The sequence below is a fragment of the Drosophila bipectinata genome, chromosome XR (genome assembly GCF_030179905.1).
Source record: "Drosophila bipectinata strain 14024-0381.07 chromosome XR, DbipHiC1v2, whole genome shotgun sequence".
Classification (NCBI taxonomy): domain Eukaryota; kingdom Metazoa; phylum Arthropoda; class Insecta; order Diptera; family Drosophilidae; genus Drosophila; species Drosophila bipectinata.
In genome coordinates, this window is record NC_091735.1 from 24,713,696 (window position 1) to 24,725,874 (window position 12,179).

The 12,179-nt window shown below is 42.1% G+C and overlaps 2 protein-coding genes across 3 annotated transcripts; both read left to right on the forward strand.

Annotated features, from left to right (window-relative positions):
- Positions 1-10: 10 nt before the first annotated feature.
- On the forward strand, positions 11-6,267 carry LOC108123852 (AT-rich interactive domain-containing protein 1B). Of its 2 annotated transcripts, none has more exons than XM_070282949.1 (6): positions 11-223; positions 768-1,407; positions 2,426-2,568; positions 3,473-3,665; positions 3,733-4,420; positions 4,584-6,267. In XM_070282949.1, the coding sequence occupies exons 2-6, from the start codon at positions 1,279-1,281 to the stop codon at positions 5,603-5,605; spliced, it is 2,175 nt and encodes a 724-aa protein (XP_070139050.1). In that variant the 5' UTR covers positions 11-223; positions 768-1,278; the 3' UTR covers positions 5,606-6,267. The 2 variants fall into 2 exon arrangements, with proteins under 2 accessions (XP_070139050.1, XP_070139052.1); XM_070282951.1 differs by having other exon boundaries at positions 771-1,407.
- A 1,828-nt stretch (positions 6,268-8,095) lies between these two features.
- Positions 8,096-9,140, forward strand: LOC108123795 (fatty acid hydroxylase domain-containing protein 2). The gene is made up of 2 exons (XM_017239103.3): positions 8,096-8,894; positions 8,982-9,140. Exons 1-2 carry the CDS (start codon positions 8,179-8,181, stop codon positions 9,103-9,105), a joined length of 840 nt encoding a protein of 279 aa, XP_017094592.2. The 5' UTR covers positions 8,096-8,178; the 3' UTR covers positions 9,106-9,140.
- The last annotated feature ends 3,039 nt before the right edge of the window (positions 9,141-12,179 follow it).

Consider the following 12,179-nt stretch of genomic DNA (forward strand, 5'->3'; position numbering starts at 1 on the left):
CATTGCGGCTGTAAGTTGTGTCAGCTGTCAGGGTGGTCAGGATGCGTGAAAAATAAGCATGGCCTAACCCTAGGCGCTGAACCCTGAAACACCACGAGCAGCTGGCAACCCTCCTGTTACAGTTACAAAGCTGTGCTGGGCTGCTCCTTTGTTTCGCTCAGATTTTCGCTCGCTGTTTCAGTTTCAGTTGTTGCTGTGCGCGCTCCCACGTCCGAGGCTAACGGTGAATTCCGCTTTCGACTGTGTTTCGCATCCGACACTCCGCCCCCTCGACCTTCCCACATCCGCATCCTCTTTGCTCTTCTCTCTTCCACCCACTGGCTGTCTTGGTGTTGTTCTTGTTGCTGTTGTTGTTGTGTATATGCGAATTTTCGGGGTGACAACAAATGCAAGGACTTTTTGGAAAAGTGTGCTTTGTTTTTTTACATGTGATGCTTCATGTTGTTTCATGTCACAAAAGTGTTTTTTTCATTAGTTCTTTTTGAATAAAATATATGAGCCTGGGAAAGAAAACAGAGTGGCTGGCGTCACAGGAAAAGAAAATTTTCTTGGCGTCGTTAAGCTGTCTGTATATTTTTGTATGTGTTCGAGTGCTCTCTGGCTGTTTTCTGGGTGTGTGTGTGTCTGTATGAGTGTTTGTTTGGCTGTGTGTGTGTGTGCGCGTTTATGTGGCTGAGCAAACTAATAAAAATAATCGAGCAACAACAACAAGGAGCAAGAGTAAACATGTACACAGGATAAAGTAGCAACAATTTCTCATGTTTCAGCAGCAACAGCAACAGCAGAAGCAACAACACGAACAGAAACAAGATATAACTTGAACGCAACGCACAAAAGCATGCAACGGTAAATTGCATTGTCGTCTGTCAAGGACAAAACAAAACGCTCTCTGCTTAGCTTAGCGAGTGTGTGTGTGTGTGTGTGTGCAGCAGCAGTAGCAGTAGCAGTAGAAGCAGCAAAAGGATAACAACAAAAACACCAACAAAATGTGGCACAAATAACGGGACAGCAAAGTAGCCAAACGAAAAAGGACGAAAAAAAAAAGAACAGATAGAAAACCAAAACAAAAGGAGAACAAATCACACAGAGGACAACACACAGGAGGCTGCGAAAAGAGAGAGTGTGTGTGGGGAAAGGACACCCTTCTTCTCCACCGCCCTCCCCGCCCCTCCCACTCTACGTAGCGCGGACATTTGGCGCCAGCACAAACTGAGGCAGAGGCAGAGACTGAGGCTGAGGCAGAGGCAGCACAACCGAGACTGACTGAGAACCATTGCCATGTGGTTTCACGCCCCCTCGCTTTCATCATCCATTGCCTCCACTGCTCCCCCAGCTTGTCTGCGCTCTCTGTTACCGCTGCTGCAGTGGCTCCGCCCCATCGTCCTCCTGGCCCTGCTGCCATCCAACGTAAGTGGCGCATCCATCGTGCATCCATCCATGTTGCATGCCTAGCACATCCCACCTGTAAATGTACATACTATATGCATGCATGTATATACATGTATGTAATACATGCACACCTGCATACCTGCACTTTCATTTAAATTTAAATTTGATTGCATTTTCAGTCCTGCAGTCATAAATAAATTTATTTATTATTCCATTCTCTAGGGCATACGCTAAAAAAACAGCTCAAAAGGATAATAAATATTATAAAAAAGCTCACAATTTAAACTAGACTCGCTTTATTCTAAAAACCATAAAAATATTTTAAATAAAAATGTTAGTAGTTTAGAACCTAAAACTCTCTCTCTCTCTCTCATACTTTCACATCTTATCGTTTATCTTCCCGTTACCTTGAAAGTATCCTTCCCTTCACTTATCGAAGCTCCTCTGTACTCCTCTGTTGCAATGGCGCCCGTGCATAACTGTAATTGTGTTTCTCGCTTCTTCAGTTTATTATGGTTCGGTTTGTTGTTTATGGCTTGTTTGGGGGCTTCGAGGCCCTTCAGAGGGAGGGACCCAGCGCGATATTGACAATGACATTTTCATTTGCTTGCCATTGCCTTGCCTTTCTCCTCCAATTCCCCAATCCTCCAATATCTTTGTTTTTGTTGCTGCTCCTCCATTTTCTATACTGTAAGCTGTCATGGCAGGAAGCTAATTGCAACACTGAGAGAAATTATTTCTATAGTAGTTTCTTTTCTAATATTAATAGGGATGGTAGAATTTTTCTTTTAAAAAATGTTACTAATTTTTTTTTTTTTTGCAACATATTTATATAAACCTTTATGTATTAGTATTTATTTTTTTCTCGTGTAACTGCATGATATTGAAAATATAATTTTCCTTACATACTCATATTTTATTAGACTACAACAAACACTCTTCTTTATGACTCTTTCCTTATCATGAAAAATGTATATACATATATTGAAAAGAAAAAAGACCTTTTCCATTTATTTTATATTTTTTTTCCTTACAGGTGACGGCTCGATTTTGTGAGGGCTGCAGTCAGGGCTGTTGCACGCAGGGCTGCTGTCCGCCGTACCAGGGCGGACCACGCCCCCTGCCCCCACCCTCGGAGCACGTTCTCAATCTGTTCTTCATCAGTCACTGGTTCTTCTGGTGAGTAAGCGCTGTGTCGGCCCGGGGCGATGGGTACTCCTGGCCATAGATAGTCAAGGTTCCATATTTTTGGTATACCCTTCCCAGGTGGGGTTGTGATATTTTTCAAAATGGTTTGTGAAAAGGTTGGGGGAGTAGTTTAATTATATTGTATTTGAATTTTAAATAGATCCTAGAAGATAGAATCATATCATATGAAGAAAAGTTATCTAAAGAGTAGCTAGCCTTCGTGGTAACGAGTCTTATTGTTTTTAAAGTGAGTGGGATTCCCCGGGGTAGTCCCCACTGCAAGGTCGGTGGGCGGAATGGGCCGTGGGTTGGCTGGTTGGACATCGCAGCTGATTGGCATTGTGTGGCATGCGAGATATTATTATTATTGGCAGCAAAGGTGGCGCCCAGTGAGTGAGCCCCAGTGCCATCGTGCCTCAGTGCCGTTGCCGCCGCCGCCACCGCCGCCGGGTTGCGTCAAGTCAAAAGTCGAGTCAAGTCGAGAGGCTTATGCAAGTGGGAGGCCCACCGCTTCCACCTCCCTCTCCTCCTCCTACCCCCTATGGAAATGGCAATGCCAACTAATGAGACGACCAACCAGACCGCCCGCCTGCATGCCCGACTGCTCACATAATCCCCATCTCTCGGCCACCACCGAAATGGCAAACAAAAAATGTTTTTCCAGTCAGAATTCGATTACGGCCATAGCAGGAGACACACGGGTTACGCCGTGGCAACCGCACATCCGGACAATCCGGACACTCCGGACATCCGGCTCCAATGGGTTTCTTCATTCAATCGCGACAGCTGCAAACCGAGCAGTTAAAGATACCCTTCCAACCTTCCACCCTCTCTCTCACTCTCTCTGAATAATAAATAAAAGGAATAAATAATACCCTGGTGTCCTCTATTTCAGGTGCGTCGTTGTGGCCATTATCCTGGCCATATTATGCGCCTATTCACTGTGGAAGAAGCGAAGGACCCTCTGCGGTTGGGGCTTCAACGAGCATCACACTCAGTCCGAGGGCGATTCCGCCGGATCCTGCTATGCCCCACCCCAGTACAGTCGCTGTAATTCCTTCCACCATCCGCCGCCGCCATACACGGAGGTAAGAGTCCTTAGTCCATCCGTCTCCCTATTCTAATTCTCTGTTTGTGGGCCTAATCCCCCACTAGGTCACCTCGAAACCGGATCTGTACCCGCTGGTGTTCACCTGCAACAGTGATGCCGGGAACGGCAAGGGCAATGGCAGCTCCAGCTACTTGATGGTCCAGTATTTCCGCAACTACATTGTCCGCCCGGCGGCGGGGGGATCCTTGAGCGCCGCCAGCACTGTGGACTCGCTGAGCTCCAGCTTCATTTGTAATGCCAACGAGGCCAATACTCTGGTGCCGCCGCCCTACTCCCGCGCAGCGAGTCCGGAACTGGGACTGCATCATTATGTGGCCCATGCCCATGCCCATAATGGACACCTCCGCTCCCTGGATCAGCAGCAGCATCAGCAGCAACAGCAACTGCAACATCAGCACCAGGCGGCTCCCATGGCCACGGTGCACTACAGCGGGATGCCGCGATCCGCCTCCCAGCTGGTGGATGCGGATGCCTATCAGCCCCGCATGATGATGCCCGCCCAGGCGGCCCAGCACTATGCCACCGTGGCCCTGGGCACGTCCCCGGGCGGAGGTGCCTTGTACAGCACTCGGTTGCACGCCTCCCATGATGAGGGCATGGGCGTGGGCGGAGGTGTTGGAGGCGGCGGCGGAGGTGGATATCTGCAGTCGCAGAGCGATCAGCACTTCCGATATTTGGCCAACAGCAGTAGCAGTCTGAGCGACATCTTCGTGAACAATAGTTGTGTGGCGGGTGAGAGAATCCTACAGAGAATCCAAAGTCCAATCCCATTATCGATTGCCTCATTAGAGCGTGTCAAGGACTTTATGAATTAATGATGTCGTGGGATTTAATTTTGGAACCTCGTATGCGGGGACAAATAATTAATAAGCCAATACATCCTATATCCTTTCAGGTATGCTACCCGAGAGCCTCGGAGGAGGTGGAGGCGGAGGCGGAGCTGGAGGAGCCTCACAGAGCACCGAAAGCGGGGCAGCCACACAGGCCGCCTCCCTCAATAGTCTGGCGATGGGCGGCGGCGTCGGTGGAATGGGACATGGCTCCTCCGGTGGCCTTGGAACGCCGGTCATCTACAGTAATGGCTGCATCCAGCCGAATCCCCTGCACAGCCTGGAGAACTGCTGTCAGCCCTCGGCCCAGGCATCGGGCGTGAGTAGTCTGGCCAATATTGGAACACCAGGATCACCTCCCCAGGCCACCAGTCCGACGGGTGAAGTGCGTGAGATTCTCGACCAAATACGTCAGCTCCAGGCTGGGGTCAGTTACGAGCAACTACTCCTAAACGGTGGAGGAGGTGGAGCAGGAGGAGCAAGTGGCGGTGTAGGTGGAGGAGGAGCCAAGCCACGTCTCCAACACACGCTGTCCACACCCTCGAATTCACAGCAAACGATGCCGACGATGCAGCCCATCCTGACCACATCCGCCTCGAGTGGCAGCGGGAAGAGCAAAAAGTTCTTCTCCACATCCTCGTCCTCCGGCGGCAAGACGAACAAAGCCCTGTACATTCCAATGGCGGCAATCGGAGGTGGTTCCGGCGGAGGATCCGGCGCCCAGAGATGCGTCCTCAAGAGTCCCGTCAGCAGTGTGGTCAGTGGAGCTAGCTTTTTTGTGAATCGCGGCCGCGTGGCCAGGAAGGGGTGGATCACCCGCTCGGCACCGACCACTCCGGGCAGCGCCTTGCCGCCAAATCGGTTGGGCGACGATAGTCCTTTGCTCCTCAACGAGCACGATGAGGATGCCATCGACGATGATGAGGAGCCGGACGAGGAGGAGGAGGACGACGATGAAGAGAATCGAGACGAGGACATGGACACGGATACGGACATGGAGACGGAGGCGATGGCCCGGAATCATCATCGACAGCAGCAGCAGCGGCATCATCGCCAGCACCGACATCATCGCCGGCAGCTTGAATAATAGTGGGTGTTGTGGTCGTTAGAGTTTCCCGATTCCTTGGAGTCCTGGGAGTCATTCAGTAGTTGTTGTTGTAGCTCAAGGTTCTCCCCTAGGATTAAGCTTTTAAATGAACGAGGATGTCTGGCAGCCAGCACGCTTTCTAGTCTGAGGATCGAGTATCCCAAACCAAGGATGAGGATGAGAAGGATCGGTTAGGTTTTTAGTGTTTGTAGCCTGAAAACATCAAAATATCCAAAGTTTTGGAAAATATTTCAAAAAACTGAAAGTCCCTTCAATGATTTTCCTTATAAAATGTTTTTTAAGATAAAAAAATCTTATTTAGATTTTAATTTTTTTCCTGAGAAACAAAAAACATTTAGTCGAAAAAACGTTTTTCAAAATATTTCAATCTTCAAAAACAAGTCTTAAAAAATATTAAATTTTAATTGCTTTCAAAATCAGTATTATGAAATACATATTTAAAATTGAATTTATAATTAAAATTAAATCTTGATGTAATTCCCTATTTTGGAAATTTTTGAAAAAATACATCTATTTGTTGAGCTTCCATGATAGCTAAACACTAAATATTATACATTATAAATAAATTTGAGAAACAAATTTAATTAGCTATTGAAAAATAATTAATAATTAGTTTATTAAAAAAGAAATGTATAAACTCAGGTTTCATAATGGTTTTTTTTTTATGAATTGATTTATATATATATTTTTAAATGTTGTGTGTTCATCCATGATTTTATTTGAATTTTTATTTGAAAGGATTTTAAGAAAAAAACGACAAATTGCACAAAAGATTTAATGAATAAACGTAGGGTAAATGGTATAATTAATAAATTAAATGGGCGACAGTGTTTCCTAACAAAAAATAAACCAAACGCATTGAAAATTAAATGTTTTTTGTAAAGAAATAAGTTTTAAGAAGAGCAAAATGAAAACTTACACAAGAAAGTTAAGAACGACACTCTACACTTACAGAAAAAATGATGCTTAGAATTAGCAAAAAACAGAAAAACTGTGCAGGCATTCGGTTGGAAATTAAGGATCAAATACTAAAAAATTAAAGAATAAATAAAAATTAAAGAAAATAAAACCAAATGAGACTAAGGGGCTACGATCTGGGGGCAGAGGAAAGGAAAAGTTTGAATGCAGCAGTGCCTTTTCAATTAAATAAACCAAAAAAACAAAAAAAAGAATCGAAATCGAAAATCACACAAAAATTACAAGACACAAATACAAACACTAAAAAATAATTAAAACATAAAACAATAACTTAAAAAACAGGAAAAAAGTTGGAAAATAAACTAAACCATAAACAGACACAGGAAACAATCCAATGAACAAGGCAATACTTACAAAATCTGCTTAAGCATTAGATATATAAATATTAAACAAAAAATTAAGAAAACCAAAATTAATATTTAGTAATTTAAAATAATAATTTAAAGGCATTTAACTTTTCTTTTCTAAGTTATTGATTTTTTTTTTAACATCAGTTTTCTTAAGAAAGGATATCGTTGTGGGTCTCTCTCCTTTATGGACCTGTTTTCTGGCTTATTTCCACACGATCCAGTTCGTCTATCTGTGCTTCAATACATCCATATATATTTAACAATATATGTGAAGATAAATATAAATATAAAAAATATACAATTAAACAATTAATTAATTAAACTAGCATAGCAAAACTGAATTTAGGCGTTCAATGCATAAATCTAAAAAAAAAAGAAAACAAAAATTAAAAGCAAGCAAGTGAATTGTTGTAAAGATAAAAACAAAAAATAAATTTAAAAAGAAATGAAGGAAAACCAATTTAAGTCAAATATACAAGAAGGAAAAATAAAAAAAAAAATAAATCAAAGAAATTAATAAAGGGGTTTTGGTGAGAAAGTTTTGGAAAATGGTTTCAAAAAAGTAAGTAGAAATATAACATTTTTCTAATTTTTTTTCAAATAGTTATGGGAAATTATATAGATTCCAATATTTTGATATAATTCATACCATTTTTGATCAATTAATAATACTTTCCCACACACGAACTGAAAATGTTAGGCAAGGCTCTGATCAGATCTAATCTCTATCAGGGATTGAACTTTGAATCGGTTAGATTTAAACAAACAAAGCCCCACTATAATAAAATACATATATATATATATAGAAAGTAGCCTAATCTTTGGACAATAGTAATGCCTGGCAATAATCTAAAATTTCTAACAAAAGAAACGATAAGCTACCTAGGGTTTCTAAATTTGTACGTAATGCCAATCAGCCTGCACTAGACCCTGATAGTAAAATATATATAGAATGATATAGGGGTAGTGCTACTAGATCTAGGGTAGGGATTAGGTGGTTCAAGTGATGAGCTTCTGGAGAGGTTTTTTTTAATATTATTTGGGTTGTGAATAATGTATATATATCACTCTTTAATGTCCTTTAATTATAAATAATATTCCAAAAACATATCATTAACTAATATAGCTGCTAAAAACCACTGTAGCGTACCCATGGCTTATGGCTAAAAAATAGCTATCCCTAATCCAACGACTAGTTGGCGATCAGAATCCAAGCCAAACACAATGGAGAACCTCTTGGCCAAGTGGACCCACACGGGGGACTGGATGCAGGAGCAGTGGGAGAACCTGCTGGGGGTCATTGGAGAGGATCCCTGGAGACTATGGGTCCTGGGCAGTACGGTGGTCATATTCTCCGTCTATTGGATCTATGCGGCCCTGTTCACCCTGATGGATATAACGAACAAGCCCAAGTTCCTGCGCCGCTACAAAATCCAACCTGGCCAGAATGAACCGGTGGACTTGAAGAAACTCTGGAATGCCGTCAAGGTGGTGATCTTCAACCTGACCGTGGTCAACGTCCTGACCTCCTGGGTGGTCTACGAGCTGGTCTACAAGACAGAGAACAGTCGAGACATCCGACAGTTGCCGACTTTCAAGAGGACTGTCAGGGACTTGGTGGTGTTTGTGATTCTGGAGGAGATCATGTTCTACTACGCCCATCGGTTGCTCCACCACAAGTCCATCTACAAGTACGTTCATAAGAAGCATCACGAGTGGACGTCTCCCATTGCCGCCATCACCCTGTATGCCCATCCCGTGGAGCATATTGTGGCCAACCTGATGCCCGTGGCCTTGTCCATTGCCTTCCTGGGCACACATGTGGCCCTCGCCTGGGTCATCTTTGCTCTTGCGATTGTCAACTCCATGAGCGATCATACGGGCTATAGCTTCCCCTGGTCCGGGGGATCTGTCAAGTTCCATGATTATCATCACGCCAAGTGAGTATCTTTATCTACATTTAGTTTTTATATTTAAACCTTTTTGTATTTTAAATTTTAAAAACCTTTATATGCCTTTTATTCCAGGTTCAACTATAACTATGGAGTTTTGGGAATTTTGGATAAATTGCATGGAACATATCGGGCTGTACCAGAACAAAAGACGGCTGCAAAAATAAAAAGCAAGCCCGCTAAGAGGAAAATTAAATGAATATTAATTTTCTTTTAAATAATAAATGTAAATATCTTTTTTTTGCCAATTTTTTATATATGTTTTCTCTATTCATCCGATTCTCAAACGGAGTAGCTTAAACGATTTCTAGATCGATTTGCTACCATTCTGCATCAAAATCCTGAGACAAAATATTTTTCAGATTTTTTGTCCTTTTTTCCTGATGGGATCCCTTGAAAATGGGGTTTTCCCCTATAGGGTCCACTGCGATGGCTATATCTTTCCCAATTCTTATCCGAATATCAAGCGGAGTACCTTAAACGATTTCTAGATTGATTTTCTACCATTCTGCATCAAAATCCTGAAACAAAATATTTTTCAGAATTTTTTCCTTTTTTCCTGATGGGATCCCTTGAAAATGGGGTTTTCCCCTATAGGGTCCACTGCGATGGCTATATCTTTCCCAATTTCCATCCGATTCTCAAGCCGTTTAAGGTTAAACGATTTCTAGATTGATTTGCTACCATTCTGCATAAAAATCCTGAGAAAAAAAATATTTTTTCGATTTTTTGTTTATTTTTCCTGATGGGATCCCTTGAAAATGGGGTTTTCCCCTATAGGGTCCACTGCGATGGCTATATCTTTCCCAATTCTTATCCGAATATCAAGCGGAGTACCTTAAACGATTTCTAGATTGATTTTCTACCATTCTGCATCAAAATCCTGAAACAAAATATTTTTCAGAATTTTTTCCTTTTTTCCTGATGGGATCCCTTGAAAATGGGGTTTTCCCCTATAGGGTCCACTGCGATGGCTATATCTTTCCCAATTTCCATCCGATTCTCAAGCCGTTTAAGGTTAAACGATTTCTAGATTGATTTGCTACCATTCTGCATAAAAATCCTGAGAAAAAAAATATTTTTTCGATTTTTTGTTTATTTTTCCTGATGGGATCCCTTGAAAATGGGGTTTTCCCCTATAGGGTCCACTGCGATGGCTATATCTTTCCCAATTCTTATCCGAATATCAAGCGGAGTACCTTAAACGATTTCTAGATTGATTTTCTACCATTCTGCATCAAAATCCTGAAACAAAATATTTTTCAGAATTTTTTCCTTTTTTCCTGATGGGATCCCTTGAAAATGGGGTTTTCCCCTATAGGGTCCACTGCGATGGCTATATCTTTCCCAATTTCCATCCGATTCTCAAGCGGAGTACCTTAAACGATTTCTAAATCGATTTGCTACCATTCTGCATCAAAATCCTGAGACAAAATATTTTTCAGATTTTTTGTCCTTTTTTCCTGATGGGATCCCTTGAAAATGGGGTTTTCCCCTATAGGGTCCACTGCGATAGCTATTTCTTTTCCAATTCTTATCCGATTCTCAAGCGGAGTACCTTAAACGATTTCTAGATTGATTTGCTACCATTCTGCATCAAAATCCTGAAACAAAATATTTTTCAGATTTTTTTCCTTTTTTCCTGATGGGATCCCTTGAAAATGGGGTTTTTCCTTATAGGGTCCACTGTGATGGCTATATCTTTCCCAATTTCCATCCGATTCTCAAGCGGAGTACCTTAAACGATTTCTAGATCGATTTGCTACCATTGTGCATCAAAATCCTGTGACAAAATATTTTTTCGATTTTTTGTTTATTTTTCCTGATGGGATCCCTTGAAAATGGGGTTTTCCCCTATAGGGTCCACTGCGATGGCTATATCTTTCCCAATTCTTATCCGATTCTCAAGCGGATTACCTCAAACGATTTCTAGATCGATTTGCCACGATTCTGCATCAAAATCCTGAGACAAAATATTTTTCAGATTTTTTGTCCTTTTTTCCTGATGGGATCCCTTGAAAATGGGGTTTTCCCCTATAGGGTCCACTGCGATGGCTATATCTTTCCCAATTTCAATCCGATTCTCAAGCGGATTACCTCAAACGATTTCTAGATCGATTTGCCACGATTCTGCATCAAAATCCTGAGACAAAATATTTTTCAGATTTTTTGTCCATTTTTCCTGATGGGATCCCTTGAAAATGGGGTTTTCCCCTATAGGGTCCACTGCGATGGCTATATCTTTCCCAATTCTTATCCGATTCTCAAGCGGATTACCTCAAACGATTTCTAGATCGATTTGCCACGATTCTGCATCAAAATCCTGAGACAAAATATTTTTCAGATTTTTTGTCCTTTTTTCCTGATGGGATCCCTTGAAAATGGGGTTTTCCCCTATAGGGTCCACTGCGATGGCTATATCTTTCCCAATTCTTATCCGATTCTCAAGCGGATTACCTCAAACGATTTCTAGATCGATTTGCCACGATTCTGCATCAAAATCCTGAGACAAAATATTTTTCAGATTTTTTGTCCTTTTTTCCCGATGGGATCCCTTGAAAATGGGGTTTTCTCCTATAGGGTCCACTGCGATGGCTATATCTTTCCCAATTTCAATCCGATTCTCAAGCGGAGTACCTCAAACGATTTCTAGATCGATTTGCCACGATTCTGCATCAAAATCCTGAGACAAAATATTTTTCAGATTTTTTGTCCTTTTTTCCTGATGGGATCCCTTGAAAATGGGGTTTTCCCCTATAGGGTCCACTGCGATGGCTATATCTTTCCCAATTCTTATCCGATTCTCAAGCGGATTACCTCAAACGATTTCTAGATCGATTTGCCACGATTCTGCATCAAAATCCTGAGACAAAATATTTTTCAGATTTTTTGTCCTTTTTTCCTGATGGGATCCCTTGAAAATGGGGTTTTCCCCTATAGGGTCCACTGCGATGGCTATATCTTTCCCAATTTCAATCCGATTCTCAAGCGGATTACCTCAAACGATTTCTAGATCGATTTGCCACGATTCTGCATCAAAATCCTGAGACAAAATATTTTTCAGATTTTTTGTCCTTTTTTCCTGATGGGATCCCTTGAAAATGGGGTTTTCCCCTATAGGGTCCACTGCGATGGCTATATCTTTCCCAATTCTTATCCGATTCTCAAGCGGATTACCTCAAACGATTTCTAGATCGATTTGCCACGATTCTGCATCAAAATCCTGAGACAAAATATTTTTCAGATTTTTTGTCCTTTTTTCCTGATGGGATC

What these genes read in the sequence shown, in the direction of transcription:
- LOC108123795 (XM_017239103.3), top strand. Translation starts at nt 8,179, where the DNA reads ATGGAGAACCTCTTGGCCAAGTGGACCCACACGGGGGACTGGATGCAG. An exon ending in CATGATTATCATCACGCCAA is followed by an intron (nt 8,895 to 8,981) that starts GTGAGTATCTTT and finishes CTTTTATTCCAG; the next exon opens with GTTCAACTATAACTATGGAG.
- LOC108123852 (XM_070282949.1), top strand. Translation starts at nt 1,279, where the DNA reads ATGTGGTTTCACGCCCCCTCGCTTTCATCATCCATTGCCTCCACTGCT. An exon ending in TGGCCCTGCTGCCATCCAAC is followed by an intron (nt 1,408 to 2,425) that starts GTAAGTGGCGCA and finishes TTTTCCTTACAG; the next exon opens with GTGACGGCTCGATTTTGTGA. An exon ending in CGCCGCCGCCATACACGGAG is followed by an intron (nt 3,666 to 3,732) that starts GTAAGAGTCCTT and finishes ATCCCCCACTAG; the next exon opens with GTCACCTCGAAACCGGATCT.